Raw genomic sequence first — 27,289 nt, 5'->3', positions numbered from 1 at the left:
ATCTCTCTAGAATTCCCATAGAATATTTTTAATGGAACAAGCTATATATTCACATACTCTTAAGCATAAAAAATAAATACCAGAAAACATTTAAATAGAATTTAAATCTAGAATAAAGTAAATATTCTTGATTGGACCTCAAATGCCTTTCATGGTCTGGTTCTGTACACCACTCTAATTTCATCTCCTATTCTTTTCCTTGTTCATTATCTTCAGCCACCCTATGTATTATATATATATATATATATATATATATATATATATATATATATATATTTCTTTAAAGTTTAATTCCAACTTTATATATATATATATATATATATATTTCTTTCTTCAGTGTTTTATAATTTTTGAGTATAGGTCTTTTACATCCTTGGTTAAGTTTATTTCTAAGTATTTTATTATTTTTGAAGTAATTGTGATTGGGATTGTTTTCTTAGCTTCTCTTTCTGATAGTTTATTACTAGTGTATAAAAATGCAACTGATTTCTGAATATTTATTTTGTGTCTTACTACTTTACTGCATTAATTTATCAGTTCTAGTAGTTTTTCAGTGGAATCTTTAGGGTTCTCTATATACAATATCATGTCATTTGCAAATAATTACAGTTTTAATTATTCTTTTTTTTAAATTTGGATGCCTTTTATTTCTCCTTCTCTTCTGATTCGTGTGGTTAGGACTTCCAGTACTATGTTGAATAAGAGTGGTGAAAGCAGATATCCCTTCCTTGTTCCTGATCTTAAAGGAAATGCTTGTAGTTTAGTTGTCTGGCACAGGGTAGGTTTAATGAGTACTTATTATATAAATGAAGAATGGTATGGGAGGTATTGAGATAAATCTAACTTTTCCCTCATTAAACTTATCTGGCAATAAAATAATTTAAAATATTTATGCAAAAAGTAAACAGTGTTATTTAAACAATAGGTTCTCTATGGTATTTAAAAATAAAGCCAGCATTTTTGCTTTACTTCAGGGCAGTGAAACATTACACAATACATTATAAAATCATGTGAATCAATACACTAAATATATATTTTCAATTCATACGAGGAAAAGAACCTAACTGAATTGTAAAAATGTAAATAAAGTGCTGTTAGGCTGTCATAGTTGTTTAACATGCAGAAAGTAAACTTATGGCAGTGAAGTTTGGAGATGAATGGGCATATAACATTCATTGTGATTTGAATTAAGGAGATAGGCTGTTTAAAAGCTCAAGGGAGCCCTAGCCAGTTTGGCTCAGTGGATAGAGCGTCAGCCTGCAGACTCAAGGGTCCCAGGTTCGATTCTGGTCAAGGGCATGTGCCTTGGTTGCGGGCACATCCCCGGTGGGGAGTGTGCGGAGGGCAGCTGATCGATGTTTCTCTCTCATCGATGTTTCTGGCTCTCTATCCCTCTCCCTTCCTCTCTGTACAAAATCAATAAAATATATTTAAAAAAAATAAAATAAAAGCTCAAGGGACACCAGGTACTTACTGATAGTATTTAGCTTCAGAAGTTCACATGCTTAATTTTAAAACATAATATGCTCTCTTAAAACATAAAGTAGTCATCTTAAATCCAAACCAAAGCAGCAATAGTACTAATGCTATGTTTCTGCATAATCATTATTCAGTCTCACAAAATAAAAAATTAATATTTTGTTAATTTTATTATTCCTTTTATTAAAATGAAGTCATATATAAAATTAGCTATTGGAGAAAATAACTTCGGTATATTAGCTAAACCTTCAAGGATAAAATGCATGCAGGTTCTTCCAATCATCCAGAACTAAAAAGACATGTGAGGTACAAAATGGGCATTTATTTTTATTATTTTCAACAAAAGAGTTATAAGAAGTTTATCAGAAATCATTGTAACAAATTACTTCATGGTACAAAGTTGTCATATACATTTTCCTGGTCAATGGCAGATGGGTCAGCTAAGTTTCATATGCTTATTTAATTCAATACAGAGGGGTTGATAGAGGAAAACCTAATTCCTAAAATTAGGGTATGTTATAAATGTAATTTTTTTGCATGATGTTAGTACTTTTAATCTAATTTAAACAAATTAACTTGTGATAGGAACTGATGCAACTAGATTTCATTAACAAGGTAATGTAAGTATATAACCACTATTTAAAATTGGTTCCCTTCTCAAATTTTCTGTAAGAGCCATTGCTTCACCAGAAATGTTCACAGGGTAGATTTAATAGTATTACAAGTGGGCAGACTAATAAATAACATAGACAATAATAATCAAGGGTAAAATAAAATAATTATCAAGGGTAAACATCCTGGCTTTACCCCAAATCATTTAATAGTATCATTATTATATTATATAATGGTTGTGCTCACTATCATTGTTCTTTATTTTTAAACTAGAGGTCTGGTGCATGAAATTTGTGCACTGGAGGGGGGGTTCCCTCAGCCCAGCCTGCGCCCTCTGACAGTCCGGGACCTCTCATTCCTTACCGCCCACCTGCTCGCTGCTCCTTAGTGCTGCCACGGAGGTGGGAGAGGCTCCCGCCACCACCACTGTACTCACCAGCCATGAGCCTGGCTTCTGGCTGAGCAGTGCTCCCCTTGTGGGAGCGCACTGACCACCCGGGGGCAGCTCCTGCGTTGAGCGTCTGTCACCAGGTGGTCAGTGTGTATCACAGTGACCGGTCGTTCTGGTTGTTCTGCCGTAAGGGTTGCTTAGGCTTTTACTATATAGATTATTTAGAAGAATAGTGAAATTTTAACTCATGAATATCAAGTTAGTTCCCATATGAGCTTTGCTTCTGAGCTAAGCTTAAATATTCAATTCTTAATCTTGACCTGGAAATGTTGCTATTGTGTGTATTTTTAAAATTTACCTTTATTGTTCGGATGTTTATCTTCCTTTTGTTGAGTTGTGTGAGTACTTTATATATTTTGGAAATTAACCCCTTATCAGATGTATCATTGGCAAGTATATGGTTTTATTTTATAACTCGATTTTCACCAAAAAGATAAAAAGAATAAGAAAGCGAAAGAGGGAGTTCGGGGTTGTGGACAGGATTATCTTCATTATTTTGGCAGGCAGGTAAAATTTTGCATAGAGCTAAACATATTTTGCTGATACTCAACTGTCAAGTTAACTGGAAGTAACAGATTTGCAAAAGCAAAGAGATAAGTATATGAGTCAAGATTTGAAAACCTATAGCACATCAAATCATTTGCTGTTGTGTTTTTAACTGGTCTCTTCTTTCACTTGCTTAGCTATATAAGACAATTTATTCTGTTCACTCTTGATGTCCAAGGCTGAATCTGTCTGAGTCATTGGAGTAAATGCCAAAGATAGAGGGAGTTCTAGACTATAATTCACCAGCCTGACTAGTTGCATTACACAGAAGTTTCCCAAACACTTTCACTTTGGCCTGAATACTGGAAAGAGAATAAATTATCAATGAGTTTGGCTTTGCTTTCACATATCTTCCATATACAAAAGATCAATTCAACTGATCAATTAATTGAAGAGTCAAAACATACCCACACTACGGTGAGGACCCTTTTCAGAGAAATCTGTTTGCTTTTATGCACTGAGCCTTCTTCACAGTGAATAGGTGCTGAAGTGACATCATTTAATAGATTATCAACATGTATTGTGTTTGTACAACTTCATTTTCAAATGCAATCCAAAAAGGTAAGTCATAGGAGAATTATATTAAAGGTAAATTTATATAGTTCTATCTTTCCAAAAGTATCAAGTAGTAAAAGAGTATAGATAATACTTTTCAAGATCACATCAGGATGGCTGGAATTAGAACTCAGGCAAACTGGCTCCATAGTCCAAGTTCTTAAGGACTCTTCCATACTGTTCTTTACCATTTCTAAACCATAAATTGCTAAACATTCTGGTCAAGCAGAAATCTATAAACTATTAATCTCTTTGCTTACAACCATTATTTTTTCTAAATCAACAGCTGACTATGGTAATGTTACTAATATTAAATTATTAGATATTAGAGCTGTAGCACTATTTTAGAAAACCCAATCATTGGTCCTTTATACCTTACAGAGAAATACATAATAAGATAATAAGATTGGCTATAGTGTTTTTATACGTCCCTGAGGAAAATTACAATGTGAAATGGAAATTTTGATTTGTGGTGGAAGTGATAGGATGAGGATTTGGAAACTTAGAAAGTAACATAAGACTAAGTACCTATAGATTATGTGGACGAGGCTAAGAAAATACATCTAAAAAATGTAAGAGGGCCTGAGAGAAGAAAAAAGAAGAAGTGATAGAAAATTAAAACAAAATTATAGTGCTTTGCAACGTTACCCAGGGTTCTGGTTCAACTGTCTTCAGACCACTGAAAAAATATTTCATTGGCATCTTTGGTTGTTGTAACACAGGCTATTAATACACAAGTTAAAAAAAACTCTATGAAGAAACTTTTGTAAAGAGTCCCTTTGTACCATGAATAATTATATCTGATATTATTAAAGACTTAAAAAAATTTATCTTATTTGTGTTTATAAAATTATGACTAATATCCACTGGCTATGTCTACATCTAAGCCAAGCATTTTAAAGTCTAAAATATGTATATCTGTCTTTACAGAACAGATGTATGCCCAACAAAAAGGAGTTTTAGTAATTTAATTAGATTTTAAAAAATTAATTTTTGTTGCCTAAATATCAATACATTTTATCACTGAGAAGAAAATTTACACTATACAGAGAAGCGAAAAACAAAAACAAAAAACACCCCACATGAACAAAAAAACAAAAACTTAAAAAATCAGTCATAATCTCATCATGCACAGCTAACAACATAATATTTTGGTATACTTTCTGTCATTATGCATTAAAATAATTTAGACTCATGTATTTTATAATATAGTTTCTCCTTTAATATATCACGTTTTAATGTTACTAAATATCCTACATCATGATTTTATGGCTTCAAACACTTTATTGTACAGATATACAGTAATTTATTAAAACCATATTACTGGAAATATTTTTTTATTTTATTAAATTCATTGGGTGACATTGGTCAACATGAACATATAGGTTTCAGATGTGGGTTTCTATGTTACAAGATCTGTATATTGCATGATGTACTCACTACCCAAAGTAAAATCTTCTCTTGTCACTATATATTAGGACTCTCTTCTCCCCTCACCCCCTTCCTTCTGGCAACCCCCACACTGCTGTTTGTGTTCATGGGTTTCAGTTTTATATCCTACATATGAATGAAATCACGTGGTTCTTCCCTTTTTCTGACTGACTTATTTCACTTAGCATAATTTAAATATTCTAATTTAAATATTCTAAAAGTCTATTTATGTTGTTGCAAATCATTCTATTTCATCCTTTCTTATGACTGAGTAGTATTCCATTGTGTACATGTACCACATCTTCTTTATCCAGTCCTCTATCGCAGGACAATTTGGTTGTTTCTATGTCCTGCCTACTGTGAATAATGCTGCGATGAACATAGGGGTGTATATATCTTTGGAAATACATTATTTTGAGGTTTTTGGGTATACATGCAGGAGAAGAATTACTGGGTCGTATGGTGGCTCTATTCTCAATTTTTTTGAGGAATCACCATACTGCTTTTCGTAGTGGTTGTACCACTCTACATTCCCACCAGCAGTGGATAATGTTTTCCCTTTTTTCTACAACCTCTCTAACATTTGTTATTGTTTGTCTTGTTGACAATGGCCACTCTAACAGGAGTGAGGTGGTATCTCATTGTAGTTTTGATATGCATTTCCCTAACTGCCAGTGAGGTTGAACATATTTTCATATATGTATTGGCTGTTTGTAGGTCTTCTTGGAAGAGGTGTATTTTCAGGTCCTCTGCCCACTTTTTTATTGGGTTGTTTGTTTGGTGTTGAGTTTTATGAGTTCTTTATATATTTTGGAAATTAAACCTTTGCCAGAGCTACTGTTTGCAAATCTCATCTCTCATCTGGTTAGCTGCTTCTTTGTTTTGTTGTCAGTTTCTTTTGCTATGCAGAAGCTTTTTAGTTTGATATAGTCCCATCCTATCTAATAAAAGAGAAACATGGTAATTAGCCGTACATCCACTACCCTTCCCATTGGCTAATCAGGGCGATATGCAAATTAACTGCCAGCCAAGATGGCGGCAGGCAGCCAGGCTACTGACATGAACAGGAGGCTTGCTTGCTTCAGTGACGGAGGACTCCAATGGTTCCCCGCCTGCCGCTGCTGGGCTCTGAGCTGCTAAGAAACATTGTTACAAATATAGTAGCTAAACAAAACCCCAGAAACCTGTTTTCAGTCAGCTGGGATCTCAGAGCTGGAGTCGCAACAAAGTTTCAAATACAGCCTTAGCCAGTTTGGCTAAGTGGATAAGAGCGTCGGCCTGCGGACTGAAGGGTCCCAGGTTCTATTCCGGCCAAGGGCACATGCCAGGGGTTGCAGGCTTGATTCCCTGTAGGGGGCATGCAAGAGGCAGCCGATCAATGATTCTCTCTCATCATTGATGTTTCTATCTCTCTATCCCTCTCCCTTCCTCTCTAAAGTCAAATATATATATATATATATATATATATATATATATATATATATATAATTTTTTTTTTTAAAGTTTCAAATATAGAAAGTAAACAAAGCCAGAAACCTGCTTTCAGCAGCGAGGTCTCACAGCTAAAGCTGGCTCTCAGCTCCAGTGACAGCCATAAATCCAAGAATAAAAAAAAAAAGGAAAAAAAGGAGCGGTTGGGAGTTTCAGTCATCCGCCATCCTGAAAATGGCCCTCAGCCCCTCACCCAGACTGGCCAGGCACCCCAGTGGGGACCCCCACCCTGAAGGGGGTGTGACCAGATGCAAACAGCCATCATCGCCTCATCCAGGCTGGCCAGGCACCCCAGTGGGGACCCCCACCCTGATCCAGGACACCCTTCAGGGCAAACCAGCAGGCCCCCACCCGTGCACCAGGCCTCTATCCTATATAGTAAAAGGGTAATATGCCTCCCAGCACCGGGATCAGCGAGGCCTCCTGGCCCCTGGAGCAGCGTGACAGGGGGCAGCGCCCAAACCCCCTGAATGCCCTGCGGCTCTGTGTGTGACAGGGGGTGGGGCCACAACCTCCCTATCGGCCCTGCTCTGTTCATGACAGGGGAAGGCGCCCCAACCCCTTGATCGGCCCTGCTCTGTGCCTGATAGGGGGAAGCTCCCCAACCCCCTGGCCCTGCTCTGTGTGTGACAGGGTGGAGCCGCAACCTCCCCATCAGCCCTGCCCTGAGTGTGACAGGGGGTAGTGCCCCAACTCCCTGATTGGCCCTGCTCTGTGGGTGACGGGACGGCGCCCCAACCTCCCCATCAACCATGCCTTGAGTGTGACAGGGGGCAGCACCCCAACCCCCCAATTAGCCCTACCCTGAGTGTGACTGAGGGTGGCATCACAACCTCCTGATCAGCCCTGCTCTGTGCATAACATGGGGGAGCTCTCCAACCCCCTGATCGTCCGGCTCTGTATGTGACAGGGGTGACACCACAACCCCCTGATCCGCCCTGCTCTGTGCGTGACGGGGTGGCGCCGCAACCTCCCCATCGACCCTGCCTTGAGTGTGACGGGGGCGGCGCCCCAACCCCCCAATCAGCCCTACCCTGAGCATGACTGAGGGTGGCATCGCAACCTTCTGATCTGCCCTGCTCTGTGCATGACGGGGGGCGGTGCCCCAACTTCCCAATCGGCCCTGCTCTGAGCCCGACCAGGGGCTGCAGTGCAGGCACCTAGGGATTGGGCCTGCCCTCTGCCACCTGGGAGTGGGCCTAAGCCAGCAGGTCGTTATCTCCCGAGGGGTCCCAGACAGTGAGAGGGCACAAGTGGGGCTGAGGGACACCACTTCCCCACCCCCCGCCAGTGCACTAATTTTTGTGCACCGGGCCTCTAGTTCATTTATATTTGTCTTTACTTCCCTTGCCTTTGGGGGCAAGTTCATAAAATGTTCTCTACAACCCAGGTCCATAAGTCTGGTACCTATATTTTCTTCTATGTAACTTATTGTTTTGGGTCTTATATTTAGGTCTTTGATCCATTTTGAATTAATTTTTGTACATGAGGACAAACTGTAATCCAGTTTCATTTGTTTGCGTGTGGCTTTCTTGTTTTCCCAGCACCATTTATTGAGGAGACTACCTTTACTCCATTGTGTATTTCTGGCTCTTTTGTTGAAAATTATCTCTGGTTTTATAGTTGGGCTCTCTATTCTGTTCCATTGGTCTCTGTGTTTGTTTCTCTGCCAATACCATACTGTTTTGATTATTGTAGCTCTGTTGTATAATTTGAATTCAGGTAGCATGATACCTCCAGCTTTGTTCTTTTTTTCCTCAGGATTCCTTTGACTATTCAGGGTCTTTTGTGGTTCCATACAAATCTGAAAGATTTCTCATCATATTTCTTTAAAAAATGACATTGGGGCTTCCACTTCCTTCTCTCTCTTTCTCCTCCATCGAGGTGTGTGTGTTTGCTTCTCCTTCACCATGTCTTCCCACAAGACTTTCAGGATCAGGAGGTTCCTGGCCAAGAAACAAAAGCAGAATTGGCCCATTCCCCAATGGATTCAGATGAAAACTGGTAATAAAATCAGTTACAACTCGAAGAGGAGACACTGGAGAAGAACCAAACTGGGCCTATGAGAAATCACACATGAGAGATGACTCACATATTTATGCTGTATCCAGGTTGCCTACACCTTTAAATGATTGAAAAGATGCTACTGTCTGGACAGTTGGGGCATTTTAATTGGAAAATTAATGGACCTGTGATTTTGCTCTGTTGATTTTTTCCCCCTGCAATAGTGAGTTGGTTCACTAATAAATGTGTGAGACCATTAAAAAAAAAATGACATTGGGATTTTGAAAAGGATTGCATTAAATCTGTATAGTGTTTTGGGTAATATAGCCCGAAGTTATAGGGGCTTATCTCCACAGCATTGAACCTGGGCTGAGGAGTCTGGTGTGGGGCTGGGACCCCTTGCTCCTCACAGAAGGCCTCTGCAGCATAGATATCCCTCCTGATTAAAACAACAACAACAACAACAACGCCACACGTGGGTGTTGATCCAGCCCATTCTGCACCTCTGCCCCTCCTACCAGTCTTGCTTTCTTCTTTAATTCTCTAGTGGTAGGGCTTCCATTTAGCCAGAATCCAGGCAGTTCTGAATGATGATTGTTTTGTATTTTAGTTGTAATTTTGACGTGTTGCAGTTGATTTCGAATTTTAAGGCATTGTGGTCAGTGAATAAGCTTGGTATAATTTCAATCCCTTTCAATTTATTGAGGCTAGTTTTGTGACCCAACATATGGTCTGTCCTTGAGATAGTGTTTAATGTGCTGTGGATAAGAATGTATAATCTGATGTTCTTGGATGAAAAGTTATGTAAATGTCAATTATGTCCATTTGGTCTAGTGTTTCATTTAAGGCTGCTATTTCTTTCTTTTTTTTTTTTTTTTCTGTTCATCAGATTATTTATTCACTTGATTTTTAGATTCACTTGTTGATAGATGTGTATTTGTTGTTCATAGTTTGTATCTTTACCTTTTTCTTCCTCTTCCTCTTCTTAAAGGATACTTTTCAGCATTTCATATAATACTGGTTTTGGTGGTGATGAATTCCTTTAGCTTTTCCTTATCTGTGAAGCTCTTTATCTGACCTTCAGTTCTGAATGATAGCTTTGCTGGATAAAGTAATCTTGGTTGTAGGTTCTTGGCATTCATCACTTTGAATATTTCTTGCCACTCCCTTCTGGCCTGCAAAGTTTCTGTTGAGAAATCAGCTGACAGTCGTATGGGTATTCCCTTGTAGGTAACTGAGTTTCTTTCTCTTGCTGCTTTTAAGATTCTCTCTTTGTCTTTTGCTCTTGGCATTTTAATTATGATGTGTCTTGGTGTGGTCCTCTTTGGATTCCTTTTGTTTGGGGTTCTCCGCGCTTCTTGGACCTGTAAGTCTATTTCTTTCACCAGGTGGGGGAAGTTTTCTGTCATTATTTCTTCAAATAGGTTTTCAATATCTTGGTCTCTCTCATCTTCTGGCACCCCTATAATTCTGATGTTGGTACGCTTGAAGCTGTCCAGAGGCTCCTTACACTATCTTTGTATTTTCGGATTCTTTTTTCATTTTGTTTTTCCGGTTGGGTGTTTTTTGCTTCTTCACATTTCAATTCTTTGACTTGATTCTTGCACTCCTCTGGTCTGCTGTTGGGTGTCTGTATAATATTCTTTATTTCAATCAGTGTATGCTTAATTTCTAGTTGGTTCTTTATTACAACATCGAGGGTCTCATTAGATTTCTTGAGGATCTTACTACATTTATTGGCAGTTTTTTGAAAATATTGGAAGACCTTAAAAGTGTGGTTTTGAGCTCTATATCTTCCATTTCTGACATCTGCGTCCTGTTTCTTGTCTCTGCATTTTTTATGCTTTCTTGGTGCAACCCCTAGTGGTCTTTATGCGCAGTCTTGTTGTAGTTAAGCCTAGATTGTTGTAGGTAATACTGGCGGGGATTTGACCTCCAGGCCAACTGGCTGTGAGACAAGGCTGCTATTTCTTTATTGATTTTCTGTTTGTTTGATCTGTCTAGAGCTGTCAATCCAGTAGTAAGGTACCCAACTATGATTGTGTTTTATCTGTCCTAACTTTAATTCTGTGAGTAGCTGTTTTATATATTTTGCTGTTCCTTGGTTGGGTGCAATATACTATTAAGAAGTGTTACGTTTTCTTGATGCAGTGTTCCCTTTATCATTATAAAGTGTCCATTTTTGTCTCATTATCTTCGTTATCTTGAAATCTATTTTGTCAGATATAAGTATGACTACATTAGCTTTTCTGTGGATATTATTTGCTAGGGGAATAATTTTCCACCCTCTTATTGAATCTACTTTTGTCTTTGCAACTTAAATGTGTCTCTTGTAGGCAGCATATGGTTGGGTTTTGTTTTTTGATCCACTCTGCTACTCTGTGCCTCTTTATGGGTGAGTTCAGACCATTTACATTTTGGGTAATTATTGATGTGTGAGGATTTCCTATAGCCATTTTATCTTTTGTTTTCTGGTATTCTTTTCCTTTGTGTTTCTGTTGTTGTTTTGTTTGGTGGTATTCCATACTTCTTGCTTCTGTTTCCTTTTTTTTTTTTTTTTTTTTTAATACAAAATGCCTTGGAGAGGGCTTCTTTGGATTGAGGTAACTAGTTGTTCTATTTGCTTCTTGGATTTAAGGATGTAGTTCTCTCCATAGGTTTGGGAAGTTCTCATCCACTATTTGTTTGAATAGACTCTCTGATTCATGCTCCCTCTCCTCCTCTTCTGGAATGCCTATCATTTTAATTTAAAGGATAATTTTGCTGGATATATTATTCATGGCTGGTAATTTATCTTTCAGGTATTTGAAAGAATTATCTGAAAAAAATGGCACTCTGACTACACTGCATTGTACAGCCTGCAGGACACCTTGGACCAGCTTGGTTTTACTCCGGATTTCACTGTCATCCCACCTGGCTTGTTCCTGCACCAGCATGCAAGTTCTTTCCCTTCCCTGCCAGCCAGACAGGCAGATGGAGTGGCAGGTGCGGCCTCTGCCTCTCCCATAGACAGTGCGGCCTTGCTTTTCTGATGGAGTCAGATAGTCCTTGCAGAGCGCTTTCATTTTTCTTTATGCTCAGTTTTCCTCTTCTTCCCTCTGTGTCACTTCTAGGTTCCTATATTTGATACCACAAATTCCTTCCTCCATCTATGCTCAGTATTTCATGCTTAATCTCCTTAATTGCATACTTCATTTCTAGGATTTCTGGTTGGTTCTTTTTTAAGGTTTCAATCTCTTTGGTAAAGTACTCATTTTGTTCATTGATTTGTTTTCTGAGAGCATTGAATTGCCTATTTTCTCGCATCTCATTGCGTATTTTCAGAACTGCAATCTTGAAATCTTTGTCATTTATATCACATATTTCCTTGTGTTCCAGCTTGCTTTCTGGAGATTTTTCATTTTCTTTCTGATCGTCCTTGTTACTGTGATTATTTATGGTATTTGTTATCCTCCTTTGCCTTTGCATTTATCTCTGAAGAGCTCTTTCTACTATTTTCCAGTAGATGGTGCTGAATTGCAAGATTCTTTAATCTCTCATCTCCTAGTCTTGAACTTCTGCATCTGCTATAAGACAGTACAGCCTTCCTGCTTAGGGCTGGGGTTTGTTTTGCTTTCACTATAATGGCAACCCCTGACCTCCGTGGGGTTCCACACTGTTAGGTCGGAGAGAGCCCAGGATCGGATACATGCAGACATGTGACGAGATAATGAATGGACTTCCCCTGGAATTTCTCACAGATCAACGTGCCAGACACAGATACTGGCTTCTTCTCCCTTAATCCACATACTCCCACACAGATACTGACTTCTTTCTGAATACCCCCGCCCATCCCCTGCGGCAGAGAATTCCTTAGTTGAATGCCCTGATGATCCCTGCGGCAGAGAATTCCTCAGCTCAGGCCCCCCCGCCCTCACCAAACCGCAGTATAAAAAAAGCGCCCTCCTCCCTGTTGGCATGAATCCACGTGCCCTGTCCTTGGAGGTACGTGGGTCTCCCGGGGACGCAGAATAAACTTTCCTTCCTTCCTTTCTTTTCTGATTCACTTGACTCTTTATTTCTTACGCCGCCTCCTGAGCCACCTAACCTAACACACCCCAAGCACCCATCCTAGGGATCAGTCACAGATGGAAACAGCAGTTCTACTGCAATAGCTCTTGGTTTCCAGATGATATGCTCCTGGACCCAACTCCAAAGGCAATGGGAAGAGAGTTTTGGGAGTCGAAGCCATGGCAGGGCTCTGTGGTTCCATTTCTTTGTTTGAAACATCACTCCTGGCCCAACATTGGAGAGCCACAAGGTAGAAGCTCATGCTCTGTCAGGTGTCTGCTGACTCAGATACTATTCACTCCCTTGGCTGCTTGCCCCGCTGGGTGGTCCCTGCCCTGCTCCCCCCACTCACCACCACCAGCTCTTTGTTCCTCCCAGCCAAAGGAAGCACCTGCCACCCCCATCTTTCTTCCCTCTCCTTGCAGGCTGAGCCAGGAGCTCCGGACTGCAAGGCTGTGTCTGCAGGCCGTCTGCATTCCTCCCTTCTTGTCTTCCTGCTTATTTCTGGTTGCCCACCTTTAGATGTTCAAATGCGCGGGTCTCTCAGGCATGTGTCTGTGCTGAGCAAGGATTTATTGTTGAATTATAGTTGGTTCACATTGCAATTTCAGGGAGAGAGGATAAGGGGCTCTCACACTCTGCCATTCTTTTGATGTCCTAATGGAAATCTTTGAGTATATATATCTCATTACTTCTTCATATTAAAAGGTTAAGAAGCAGAATTTCCAGGAATGTATTACTTAACTGGAACATGAGTCAAAAGAAAATATTTAGCGTGAGGCTAAGAGAGCCAAAAGGATGGAAAATATAGAAAGGACCACAAGAGAAATAGTGGATAAGATGAAAAAGTCTAATATATAATTTTAATTGTAGTCCCAGAGGAAAAGAGAAAGAAAATGGCATAAAAGCAATATTTGAACAAATAAACTTTACCAAAATTCTCAGATGTTATTAAAAGAAAAATTTTATCAGAATAAAAATAAAGGAAGCCATAATTATGCACATTATAGTAAAACTGAAAACCACAGAGAAATACTTAGGGGCAGCCAGAGGACTAAAGATACATTTCCTTCAAAGGGGCAACCATATGACAGAATAATACCTAAACCCTTAAGGATACAGAAAGATTGAAAGTAAAATGATGCAAAAAAAAATAAAAAAATAAAAATGGCAAAGAAAGAAAGAAAGTAAAATGATGTGAAGATATGTACTATGCCAACACTAACTAAAGCAAGCTGGAATCACTATATTAGTGTTACATAACTAATAACATAGCTTCAAAATATATAACAAAAACTGTTAGAATTATAAGACTACATATGTAAGTTCAAAATCACAGAAGATTTTTAACATACCACTTTCAGTAACTAATACAATAGACAAAAATTCCATAAGGATATAGGAAATTTAAACAACATGATTGACCAACATATGGAGCATTGTACCAAACTGCAGAACACACATACACATCTCAAGTACATATGGAACATTTATGAAAGCAGACCTATGTTAGGCCTAACACAGCTTTCATAAATTTCAAAGATTAAGTCCATCTGTGGTATATTATCTGGCCACAATGTAATGGATATCGAAATCTACAACAAAAATGTTACTCCAAAATGCCTGTATGTTTGGAAAATGTAAAATATGCTTTTAATACCTCATGAGCAAAAGATAAGATGACATTGAAAAATAAAGATAGATAGAAGATACTTTACAAAGAATGAAAAACATTTTATATCTAAAACTTGTAGGATTCAGTTAATGCCTGATTAGAAGGAAATTATAGTCTTAAAATGTACATTATAGGAAAATTATTAGGCTTGATTAATTTAGACTAGAATCATTGACATCATGCAAAATGTATTACACAAAATATTTCTAACATGTACCCATTTCAAGAGTCAGTTTTTCCCTATCTATCTCATTCTACTGAATCCTGCATATGGGAAGTAAGATCATAAAACAGCTGCACCATCTGCCATTCATTATGAAAATTCTGAAAATGATATCATTTAACTTCTCAAGAAGTTAAGGAAGAATAGTAAATAAAGATTCAAAAAATAGAGGGACTAAGGGTGAACTGTAATGTAAACTATGGACTTTGGGTGATGATGTGTCCATGTAGGTTCATCAGTTGTAACAAAGTATCACACTGGTGGGGGATGCTGATAATGGAGAGGCTGTGCATATGTGAGAACAGGGAGTAATATGGGAAGTCTCCTTACCTTCCCCTCAATTTTGCTAGGAACCTAAGCAAAACCATTCTAAAAATAGTCTTAAAATAGTTTATAAAATACTAAAAATCTTTTTAAAAAATGTAAGGAGTTGGTCAAAATAGAAAATATTTGGTAATTCACTGTCTTGTCTTCACATAAGCAAGTTAGTTATCCTTAAGGTATTCTTTGCGCGAAATGCCTCATCTGAATATGTAAAAATATGCAAGTATTTAAGTTTTCACTTTTTAACAAGTTTAATTAATTAAAAAACAGATGTGAAAAGACCTGTTAATCATTTAGCTCAGTAATTATAAATACAACTTATCAATTAAAAAATAAAGCTGAAAAAACTTAATGGGAAGGAAATAATAATAGAAATAAATGAAAAAGAAAAATATACCAGAGAAAAGACTAACAAAGCAAAGTTCATTCTTTAAAAATATTTTTTTAATTAAATCTTTATTGTTCAGATTATTACATTTGTTCCTCTTTTTTCCCCCCATAACTCCCCTCCACCCAGTTCCCACCCCACCCTCCGCCCTCACTCCCCACCCACTGTCCTCATCCATAGGTGCACGATTTTTGTTCAGTCTCTTCCCGCATCCCCCACACCCCTTTTCCCCCCAAGAATAGTCAGTCCATTCCCTTTCTATGCCCCTGATTCTATTATAATCACCAGCTCATTCTGTTCATCAGATTATGTTAACAATAAATTACAAAAACATACAGTAAATTTTAAAAACATTTTAAAGTAAAAAAAATTAAATTATAGTTGACATACAATATCATATTGGTTTCAGGCATACAACATAGTGATTAAACATTTATACTAGTATAACTTATGAAATGATCACCCCATAGGCCTAGTACCCATCTGACACACAGGTCATGTTTGGGTGAACTCTTCCCATGTGTAGAAAGAATAACGTTTAGATCCAATTAAGAATCATAATTTAATCTACACAATGGATAGGGCTGAAGTTTCATTATCTCAAAGAAGGCTGGGCAGTCCTTAAGAAGGGAAGTGGGGACGAAGATGGTAGTGACCAGATGGCTTATAAGGACAAAGGCAGCAGGCAGATGCAGGCAGATGGGTGAAATTGACCTTAGTAGGATCATTTAACTTAAAGGCAGCTCGTGGCCGTCAAAGGAAGTTTAAGAGCGGGAAGGGATTATCAGCAACCCCCTTCCCCACCATTTTGAGGCATACAATTGGCATTTCGTCAAATTTTTGTCTTGCTTAATGTTTTGCAAAATCAGTACCGAGCACCCCATTCCTTGAGATTTGCTCAAATAAAACTATAAAAACCCTGGAGCCCGGGGGAAGACGCCTTTACAATCTGCAGGACCACAGTGTTGGCTGGTGTGGGTTTTGAGGGAGGAGTAAGTGGAATGAACTGTAATTCCCAAGTGTTAAAGCTAAAGAGAATCTCGGCGATCGCCTTCAAAGCACACTCTTCATTTTACATCTAGGACAACGGACACCTTAGAGACGAGTGATTTCCCACGCGGATGCGCCCGCCCACGGTCTGAGGGTCTCCACCACCCGCGGCGGCCCCGGCCAGCCCCTCCCCGGTGAAGCCGCAGCCCAACCCCGGCCGGGGCAAACCGGGAGGCCGGACGCGGCGGCCTGGAGTGCCCGCCTGCCCGGGCTCTCCGCCTTCTCAGGGCCGCCCGCGTGGCCCCCTCTGGTTACCCCGTAGGTACTGGGGGGACACAGGGTGCCGGGCGGACACGGCGCCCGCCACCAGCCGCAGGCGCTGGGGGAATCGCAGGTTCTTCTGGATCACCGAAGAGACGTCTCAACAGGCGGGAGCGCAGTGGTCAGCGCAGATCACAAGGTCACCCCCCGGCCAGTGGGCGCGGCGGCCCCGCGCGGCCGGTCCTCGGGGAAGCGGAACCACGGCTGGCGCGGAGGCGGCCTGGCGCGGGGAAGCCGGGGTCCCCAGCGTTTCCTTCCCCTACCTCCGGCCCCCAGGAGAGTCGAACTGTGGCCCCAAGTGGGGGAGCGCTGGCCTTGGGACACCTTCCTCCTCCTCCTCCTCCCGCGGTCGCAGCGGGAGAGCAGGTGGCCACCGCACAGGGACACTTGGCTCGCGCTGGGCGAGCAGAGGCGGGCCCTGAGGAGGCCCGGACCGGAAGCGGTGGCTGTCATAGCTACCGGGGGTCCAACCGGCCCCGCCCCCACAAACCGCCGATTTGGGAGAGGACCAGACCGGAAATCGTTGTTTCCATAGTAACCCCTGAGCGGGTTGCCTGGGACCTGACCCGTTTTGGTCTCTTTGAGTCTCTGCTGTAGCGTCATTTCTAATGCAGATCTAACAGATCCTGGACTGACGCCTGCCATGATTCCCGGGAAATTCCGCTCTGTTTCTGGCCGGGCTACGAACAATGTAGGTTGGGTGTCCTCCTCTCCCTTCTTTCCATTCGCATCGTCCTGTCTGTGGCGTCTTTGTCCTGGTGATGTGTGATCGGGGCTAGGATGGCTGAGCCTTAAGCTATTGTCTGGCGGCGGCTCGAGGTTCGAGCACCGGGCCCAGGCACCTGAGGGTGTTAATATTGTATGATGGGGTTCAGTCTCGTCCCAGATCCGCGCCTCCCAGGAGGTGGAGCTGATCTGCTGTGAAAGGCTAAGGTTCATTTAAATTCCTTTCACTAGTCAATTCATTTTTTTAGCTTAAGAAAATAATTTATTATTAATTGACGCTCCCAACTCCTTCACCTTTTTCACTGAGATATTTACTTAGGCCTGAAATGGCAAGTGTCTAGATCCTGAGGTGCTAAGTAGAGGGTTAAATTGCTGCAGACATTTTAGAAAATAAAGCACAGTGAAACCTTTAATTCTTAGTTGTGATTTTACTGTTTTCAGCAAATCCTCAGAACATGATCATATAGCAGAAACAAAGAGCAAACATTCTGTTTGTTGTATCTTTATTTGTATTATTTTGGGGAGGAGTGTGTGTGTGTGTGTGTGTGTGTGTGTGTGTAAGTTAACATATTTTATGGTTTAATTTTTACATTGCAGGTGAACTGTGGGCTTCATCTGGTTATTCAAACTTCACCTTTTCCTGAGAAAAACAAAGTAAGAAATAGCAGCATGATTTAAAGAGTAAAGTCTGAACTGGAAATTTTAAGTATATTTATTTTAGTCTCCCCTCTAAACCTATTTTTTTCTGTCTGCATAAAGCCAAAAAAAAAAAAAAATCCCCCAAAACCAAAACCAAAAATACCACAAAACCACCTCTTTTAAAAACTGAATCGTATTTCACCAATTGCAAGAGGTAAGGTTTTTGTATTTTGTTTTTTATATTTAAACATTTCTTAAATCAGGATCTTTCTTAAAATTGATGGGACATTGTAGTTTAATTGGGAAAGTCTTTTTCTTAGTAATGGGTAAAGGTGTGTTTTACTATTGATGGAATCTTATAATGGATAAAATGTAATAATTTGGAGGGGCATATCTATACATTCCATTTAAAATCAGGGGAGAAAAATAGATATGTAGTGGAAATATATTAGGCTAAATGATATTTAGAAGTTATGATATGAAGATGAGATTCTTTTTCTAAACAATTTTACCATAATATCTCTGGTATTTCCATAATTTTTGGCTTTTCATTTGATTTTTGAGGTACACATTTTTCTTTCTCTCCTATCTAACCTCAGCATTCAAACATACCCACCTCCCCATAATTGTATCAAGACAGAATATAATTTTTCTCCTTTGAGCAAGTTCTACACCTCAAAACATCACAATTCTTTTTTTTCCCCCTGAAGAAAATGCTTAATAGATGTCACTGGAGGAATTCTAAAGGAAAGGGCAGAGTTTATAGATAACAGCCCGAGGAGGGTAAGGAGGGGCATAAGAAGGGTGAATGGAAGGACACAGTTAAGGAGGCAGCAGTTGCTTACATTTTGTGTATGAAAATGAACACTTGGAAATTAGACCATTTGATCATCTTGAATAAATAACGGTTAGCTAGATTAAGTGAAAACATTCTCTATTATAATTGGCCTTAATGGATTCCCTCCAAAGCTTTGCTAATTGATTTCACTGGACAAATCCTACCATTATAATGTGTTTCTAAGAATGATGTACCTCATTCCAGTTCTTTCCAAACAATTCATTTTCTCTTATGTGGACATAATGTTTTAAGAAAACACCTTTAGCTCATATAATTCATAAGAAGATAATTCAAATGCTATTATAATGTTTATAGTATGGGTGAATCAGAAGCATCATAATTCTTTTAAAATACATATTTAAATTATTTTGTGGCTAGTCATGAGATGTTGTTTGATTTTTTTTTCTATTAAATAATTTAAAATAAATTTAGAGAAATCCCTTGTTAGAAGGTTTAGGTATATAATTTTATTATGTTATAATTGAACTCTTAAAGGAATTCTAGTAATAAAAACTGATTTTTTTCCAACAGAATTTAGTTTTTATTTATGTTTTTCCTTATGTTTATGAGAAAATGATTCTTTTAATCATTACATTTGTGGTGAGGGTATGGAGGAACTGGACGTGCCTCAGGGAGCATGGTTTCATCTGACAACATAAAATTGACTCAGATTGTGTGTGTGTGTTAAAATTCACACAACATAACAATTACCATTTTAATCATTTTAAATTGTACAAATCAGTGGTATTAAATACATTCACAATGTTGTGCACTCATCACTACTGTCTACTTCCAGAACATTTTATCACCTGAAGGGGTGTCCCTGTAACCATTAAGCCGTCACTCCCCATGTCCTTTACCCTACCCCACTGGAAGACACAAATCTGCTTTCTGTGTCTATAGATACTTTTACACTTTAATGGTGAAGGTGTGACAGATGTTTCCTCTCCCCACTTGCTACCTCTCTTCCCCTACTCCCACCCCCTCCCCAAACCTTCCATATAAGTTCTTTGGTTAATCTCTTCCCTCTCTCCCCACTCTCTCCCCGCCTTCCCCTTTCCCTCTGAAATCATGCTTTCATTGTCTTTGGATCTATTTTGTCAATTGATTTTCTTCATTAGATTCCACATATAAATGAGATCATGTGATATTTGTCTTTCTCTGACTTCCTTATTTCGCTTAGCATAATACTCTTCAGGTCCCTCTCAAAGGGTAATAAATCCTTCTTTTTTACAGTTGCATTTTTACATAGTATTCCACGGTGTAAATGTACCATAGTTTTTAAATCCATTCATCCTCTGATGGGTACTTGGGCTGTTTCCAGATTTTAGCTACTGTGCTGCTGATAACACAGGGGTGCATATATTCTTTCTGATTGGTGTTTCAGGCTTCTTAGAATATATTCCCAGAAGTGGGATTGCTGGGTCAAAATGGAAGTTCGATTTTTAATTTTTTGAGGAAACTCCGTACTCGTTGTTTGTTGATTTATTGATGGTAGCCATTCTGGCAGGTGTGAGGTGGTATCTCATTGTTTTAATTTGCATCTCTCTGGTGATTAGTGACATTGAACATTTTTTCATATGCCTCTTGGCCATTTGTATGTCCTCTTTGGAGAAGTGTCTATTTAATAATGTTAATTCTACCAATCCTTTTTTTTTTAAAAATATTTTTTATTGATTTCAGAGCGTAAGGGAGAGGCAGAGAGAGATGGAAACATCAGTGATGAGAGAGAATCATTGATTGGCCGCCTTCTGCACACCCCACACTGGGGATTGAGCCTGCAACCCGGGCATGTGCCCTTGGTGGAAATCAAACCCGGGACCCTTCAGTCCATAGGCCGACGCTCTATCCACTGAACCAAACCGGCTAGGTCCTCTGCCCATTTTTAATTGGGTCATTTGCTTTCCTTTTGTTGAGTTGTATAGTACTTTCTATATTTTGGAAATTAACCCCTTATCACATGTATCATGTACTTCTATGCAGTGGGTTCCCTTTCAATTTGATGCTAGTTTCTTTTGGTGTGGAGAAGTTTTTTAGTTTGATGTAGTCCCATTTATGTTTTCCTTTGTATCTGTGAAAATTTTGCTTCATGAGATGTCTGCCTATGTTTTCTTTTAGGATTTTTATGGTTTCATGACTTAAATTTAAGTTTTTAATCCATTTTGAGTTTATTCTTGTGTATGGTTAAGTTGTGTGATCTAGTTTTATTTTTTTGCATATACATGTCCAATTTTTGCAACACCATTTATTGAAGAGATTATCCTTATTCCATTATATGCTCTTACCTCCACTGTCAAATATTAATTGAGCATAATGGCTCAATTATGGGTTCTCAATTTCTGGGTTCTCTGTTCTGAAACATTGATCTATATGCCAGTTCTTGTGCTAGTACCAGGCTGTTTTGATTACAGTGGCTTTGTAGTACAGCTTGATATCCAGTATTGTGATCCTTCCAACTTTGTTCTTCTTTCTCAAGATTGCTGCGGCTATTAAGATCTTTTTTAGTTCCATATAAATTTTTGGAGTATTTGTTCTAGATCTGTGAAATATGCCATTGGTATTTTAAAAGGGATTGCATTGAATCTATAGATTGCTTTGGGTAGTATGGACATTTTAGTAATGTTAATTCTACCAATCCATGAACACAGTATATTCTTCCACTTGTTTATATCTTCTTCTATATCTTTTATCAACATCTTGTAGTTTTCTGAGTGCAGGTCTTTTAGCTCCTTGGTTAAGGTTATTCCTAAGTATATTAATTTTTTGTTGCAATGGTTAATGGAGTTGTCTTTTTAGTTTCTCTTTCTGAGAGTTCATTATTGGTGTATAAAAATGCCATAAATTTCTGGATGTTAATTTTGTATCCTGCTACATTGCTGTGTTCATTTATTAAATCTAGTAGTTTTTTGGTGGAGTCTATAGGGTTTTCTGTGTACAATATCATGTCATCTGTGAATAATGACAGTTTTACTTCTTCCTTTCTAATTTGGATGCCTTTTATTTTTTCTTCTTTTATGATCACTGTGATTAAGACTTCCAGTACTATCCTATCTAATAAAAGAGAAACATGGTAATTGGCGTACGACCGCTACCCTTCCCATTGGCTAATCAGCGAGATATGCAAATTAACTGCCAGCCAAGATGGCGTCCGGGGCCAGGCAGCTTGAAACTAACATGAGGCTTGCTTGCTTCAGTGACGGAGGACTCCAACGTTCCCCGCCTGCCACTGCAGGCCTCTGAGCCTGCAGTTTGAAACATTGTAACAAATATAGAAGCTAAACAAAACCCCAGAAACCTGCTTTCAGTGAGCCAGGATTTCAGAGCTGGAGTTATACATTGTTTCAATTATAGAACCAAAACAAACCAGATACCTGCTTTCAGGAGCGGAGGCCTAAGAGCTGGAGCCTCAGAGCTAAAGCTGGCCCAGAATAAAAAAAAAAGAAAAAAAGGAGCGTTGGGAGCTTCCGTCACCCGCCAGCCTGAAAACAGCCCTTAGCCCCTCACCCAGACTGGCCAGGCACCCCAGTGGGGACCCCCACCCTGAAGGGTGTGTGACCAGCCGCAAACAGCCATCATCCCCTCACCCAGGCTGGCCAGGCACCCTCGTGGGGAACCCCACCCTGATCCAGGACACCATTCAGGGAAAACCAGCCGGACCCCACACGTGCACCAGGCCTCTATCCTATATAGTAAAAGAGTAATATGCCTCCTAGCACCGGGATCAGCAGAGCCGCGAGGCCTCCCGGCACCGGGATCAGCGTGACAGGGGGCAGCGCCCAAACCCCCTGATCGCCCTGTGGCTCTGTGTGTGACGGGGTGGGGCCACAACCTCCCTATCCGCCCTGCTCTGTTCGTGACAGAGGAAGGCGCCCCAACCCCCTGATCGCCCTGCTGCTCTGTGTGTGACAGGGTGCGGCGCCCCAACCCCCTGATCGGCCCTGCTCTGTGTGTGACAGGGTGCGGCGCCCCAACCTCCCTGCCCCCCATGGGCCCTGCTCTGTGTGTGACGGGGTAGAGCCATAACCTCCCCATTGGCCCTGCCCTGAGTGTGACAGTGGCAGCACCCCAACCCCATGATCGGCCCTGCTCTGTGTGTGACAGGGGGCGGTGCCCCAACCCCCTGATCGGCCCTGCTCTGTGCATGACAGGGGGAGCTCCCCAACCCCCTGATGGGCCCTGCTTTGTGCGTGACAGGTTACGGAGCCCCAACCCCCCTGATGGGCCCTGCTCTGTGAGTGACAGGGGGCAGTCCCCCAACCCCCTGATTGGCCCGGCTCTGTGCATGACAGGGAGTGGCGCCGCAACCTCCCTATTGACCCTGCCTTGAGTGTGACAGGGGGCGGTGCCCCAACCCCCCAATTAGCCCTAACCTGAGCGTCACTGAGGGTGACATCACAACCTCCCGATCCACCCTGCTCTGTGCATGACAGGGGCGGCGCCCCAACTCCCCAATCGGCCCTGCTCTGAGCCCGACCAGGGCCTGCACCTAGGGATTGGACCTGCCCTCTGCCACCCGGGATCAGGCCTAAGCCAGCAGGTCGTTATCTCTTTAGGGGTCCCAGACTGCGAGAGGGCACAGGCCGGTCTGAGGGACCCCCCCCTCCCCCCCGAGTGCACAAATTTTTGTGCACCGGGCCTCTAGTCCTATATAATAAAAGCCTAATATGCTAAGTGTCTGGTTGGCCATTCAACCAATCAAAGCGTAATATGCTAATGTTATGCTAAGGCCACTCAACTGCTCGCTATGACATGCACTGACCACCAGGGGAAGACAATAGACTGGTTGACTAGTTGCTATGACGTGAACTGACCACCAGGGGGAAGATGCTCTGACTGGTAGGTTTTCATATATGGTCTTTTTTAGAAAAAATATATTTATATTGATTTCAGAGAGGGAGGGAGAGAAAGAAACACCAGTGATGAGAGAGAATCATTGATTGGCTGCCTCCTGCACACCCCCTACTGGGTATTGAGCCCACAACCTGGGAATATACCCTTGACTGGAATTGAACCTGAGACTCTTCAGTTCTCAGGCCAACGCTCTATCCACTGAGCCAAACCAACTAAGGCCATATATGGTCTTGATTATGTTGAAGTATGATCCCTCTATTCCCACTTTGCTGAGGGTTTTTATAAAAACCTGGAGGCCCGGTGCCATGCACAGATGGGGTCCCTCGGCCTGGCCTCCACCCTCTCGCAATCCAGGACCCCTTGGAGGATGTCGGACTGCTGGTTTTGGCCCGATCCCTGCAGGCCAGGCCGAGGGACCCCACTGGTGCATGAATCTGTGTACCAGGCCTCTAGTATGCATATAAGATCTTTGGTTAATCTCTTCCTGCCCTCGCCCCTCCCCCCTTCCCTCTGAGATTCATCAGTTTGTTCCATGTTTTCATGCCTGTGCATTGAGTGTCTTCCCCCTGGTGGTCAGTGCACCTCATAGCTACCGGTCAAATGGTTGCTTATGTTTTTATATATAAAGTTGGGTTTTGGATTTTGTCAAATGCTTTTTCTTGCATCTATTGATATGATCATGTGGTTTTGTCTTTCAATTTGTTTTTGTGACGTATCACATTTATAGATTTTTTAGTATTGTACCAGCCTTGCATTCCTGGAATAAATCCCACTTGGTCATGGTGTATGATCTTTTTAATATATTGCTGGATCCAATTTGCTAATGCTTTCTTGAGGATTTTAGCATTTATGTTCATCAGCAAAATTGGCCTGTAATTCTCTTTCTTTGTATTGTCTTTATCTGGTTTTGGAATTAAGATAATGCTGGTCCCCTAAAAGAGCTTGGAAGTATTTCTTCCTCTTGGATTCCTTGGAATAGTTTGAGGAAGGTAAGTGTTAGTTCTTCTTTGAATGTTTGGTAAAACTCCTCTATGAAGCTGTCCAGACCAGGGCTTTTGTTTGCTGGGATTTTTTTGATTGCTGCTTCAATTTCATCAATTTTATTGGCTTATTCAGGTTTTCTGATTCTTCCTGATTCAGTTATGGAAGATTATATTTTTTTCTAGGAATTTGTCCATTTTGTTTAGGTTTTCCAGCTTGTTGACATATAGTTGTTCATAGTATTTTCTTACAATTCTTTATGTTTTTGTGGTGTCAGTTGTTACCTCACCTTTTTGTTTCTGATTTTATTAATTTGGATTCTCTCTGTTTGCTCCTTGATGAGCCTGACTTAAGGCTCATCAATCTTGTTTATCTTTTTCAAAGTACTAGCTCTTGGATTCATTTACCTTTTGTAGTGTTTTTTTCGTCTCTATGTCATTTATTTCTGCTCTAATATTTATTATTTCCTTCTTTCTACTTACTTTGAGCTTTTCTTGTTCTCTTTCTAAAAGAACTTTTCTTGTTTCTTGAGTTAGGCCTTTAATGCTAGGAACTTCTCTCTCAGGACTGCTTTTGCTGTGTCCCATAGATTTTGGGTTGTTGTGTGTTCATTTTTGTTTCTATGAACTACCTTCCTTCCTTCCATCCTTCCTTCCTTCCTTCCTTCCTTCCTTCCTTCCTTCCTTCCTTCCTTCCTTCCTTCCTTTTACATTTATTTTTAGAGAGTTGAAAGGGAGGGAGGAGGGGAACAGGGAGAGGGAGAGGGAGAGGGAGAGGGAGAGAGAAGAACATTGATGTGATAGAGATACATCCACTGGCTGCCTCCCTTAAGCTTCCTGAATGAGGCCTGGGATCAAAACTGTAACCCAGTAACATGCTGTTGATCTGGAATCCAACCCACCACCTTTCTGTCAGGGACTGACATGTTAACCACTGAGCAAAACCTGCCATGGCTGTTTCCATTAAGTGTTTTATTTCTTAGTTGAGTTCATTGGTAACTCATTCATTGTTTAATAACATACTATTTAGTCTCCATGTGTTTGAATGTTTTTTAGTGTTTTTATTGTGGTTGATTTCTAATTTCATGCCATGGTGATCAGAGAAGATGCTTGATATAATTTCAGTCCTTTTGAACTAGCAGAGACTTATTTTGTGTCCTAACATGTGGTCTATCTTTGAGAATGACCCATGTGTAATTGAGAAGAATGTATATTCTACAGCTTTGGGGTCAAATGTTCTATGTCAATAAAATCCACCTGATCTTGTGTGTTATTTAAAGTCTGTGTTTCCTTGTTTTTTTTTTTTTGTCTGGAAGATCTATCCAGTATTGCCAGGGTGTTAAAGTCCCTTACTGTGACTTCTATAGGTTTTCTTATTCTCAGTTATTCATAAATGGAATTATACAATTTTTGGCATTTTGTGTTTTGATTCTTTCACTTAGCAGAAAGTTTTCAAGGTTCATCTGTATGTTGTAGTATGTGCCACTTACTATATGTTATTTTGTACTTATCTTCATTACTTCTGTTAAGTTCTTACCCAATTTTTAAAAAAATGTTTTTTAGGTTGAATTAAGGCTAAATAAAGAAACACCATCATTCCCTGGTCGACTCTTACAACATGACCTTGAAAGAAACTACTCAAGTAGGCAAGGTATTGTCAATGAGTAGAGATCAAATATGGTTTATCTTCTTTGAGTAATATTGTTTAACATTATTGAATTTCTAGATTCAAATAGACTTGAATTAAAAATGAAATGGTTATTGGTTACCAAATTGGTTTGATATTTACTTAAGTCAGAATTTATTTTATATACACAACATAGTAGATTATTTCCAAAACAGAAAAAGATGTATTTTAGTTTGTGGATGGGCTATGTATAAGAGAGTGGGAAGGAATCTTCCAAATACTTTATTGGAAGTAGGAAAAATGGCTAATTAGTGAAGGTAAGAGTATGGAAACATTCTTTAGAAAATAAGGAAACAGTGGGAAGAGTGGAAAGTTAGGAGTGAAAAAGAAACAATCTCCCTTAGTAATGCATATAATTATAGATATTATATCAAAGGCCTTAAACTTTAGTGTGCATCACCTAAGATCTTGTTAGAAAGTGTATTCCAGCGCTCCACTTGCCCTTTTCCATTTACCCATTCTGATTTTATAGGTCTTAGGTGGCATATATAAATGTATATTTTAATAAATGAAATAAGGGTTTCTAACAGATATGGTTTGTGGACCACACTTTGAAAAATACTGCCTCATATGATCTGGCTATATTTCTGAAGTGTATTTTTCAATTTAAGGAGAAAATTCCAATATTATATTTGAGTTGTTAGTTGGTTGCTAATAACTATTAGCTATTGGTAGTGTGTAGTAGTACAGAATCCTATGTACAGTACCATCTACACCTCCTAGAAGTTTGTGTGAGAGAACTGATTAGTATAGGCCTCTCTAGATTATTCATTTCATTACTGCATCAATATGTGGCAACTTTGAATATTTGATTAGTTTTCACTTTGTGTGTTTTTGTTTTTTTTTATATATTTTCTTGATTTTTTACAGAGAGGAAAGGAAAGAGATAGAGAGTCAGAAACATCGATGAGAGAGAAACATCGATCAGCCGCCTCCTGCACATCTCCCACTGGGGATATGCCCGCAACCCAGGTACATGCCCTTGACCGGAATCGAACCTGGGACCTTTCAGTCCGCAGGCCGACGCT

General features: G+C 40.1%; 3 protein-coding genes across 4 annotated transcripts in view; 2 read left to right on the top strand and 1 right to left on the bottom strand.

The window, feature by feature from the left end:
- Positions 1-3,196: 3,196 nt before the first annotated feature.
- THAP10 (THAP domain containing 10) lies at positions 3,197-17,185 on the bottom strand (the record flags this gene model as incomplete). The annotated part of the gene is given in 7 exon segments (XM_081102605.1): positions 3,197-3,278; positions 3,280-3,320; positions 3,324-3,390; positions 3,500-3,622; positions 16,546-16,640; positions 16,644-16,799; positions 17,000-17,185. Coding segments are annotated over 7 exon segments (750 nt in total).
- LOC308514913 (large ribosomal subunit protein eL39-like) lies at positions 8,476-8,631 on the top strand (the record flags this gene model as incomplete). Its single annotated transcript, XM_081085259.1, has 1 exon — positions 8,476-8,631. One exon carries the CDS (start codon positions 8,476-8,478, stop codon positions 8,629-8,631), a length of 156 nt encoding a protein of 51 aa, XP_080941385.1.
- The window catches only part of LRRC49 (leucine rich repeat containing 49), a 209,170-nt gene continuing 198,968 nt past the window's right edge, over positions 17,088-27,289 (top strand). The window contains exons 1-3 of one of the 2 annotated variants that reach the window (XM_081085231.1): positions 17,088-17,231; positions 17,864-17,920; positions 26,138-26,225. In XM_081085231.1, the coding sequence (XP_080941357.1) occupies positions 17,184-17,231; positions 17,864-17,920; positions 26,138-26,225 (193 nt within the window). In that variant the 5' untranslated portion in view covers positions 17,088-17,183. Of the gene's footprint in view, positions 17,232-17,863; positions 17,921-26,137; positions 26,235-27,289 lie in introns of both variants that reach the window. The other variant, XM_081085233.1, reaches the window with a different exon arrangement.

The sequence above is a fragment of the Myotis nattereri genome (genome assembly GCF_964212035.1).
Source record: "Myotis nattereri genome assembly, chromosome: 1".
NCBI classification, from domain to species: domain Eukaryota; kingdom Metazoa; phylum Chordata; class Mammalia; order Chiroptera; family Vespertilionidae; genus Myotis; species Myotis nattereri.
Note: the sequence above shows the minus strand (reverse complement) of the source record. Positions and strands in the feature narration are given on the sequence as shown.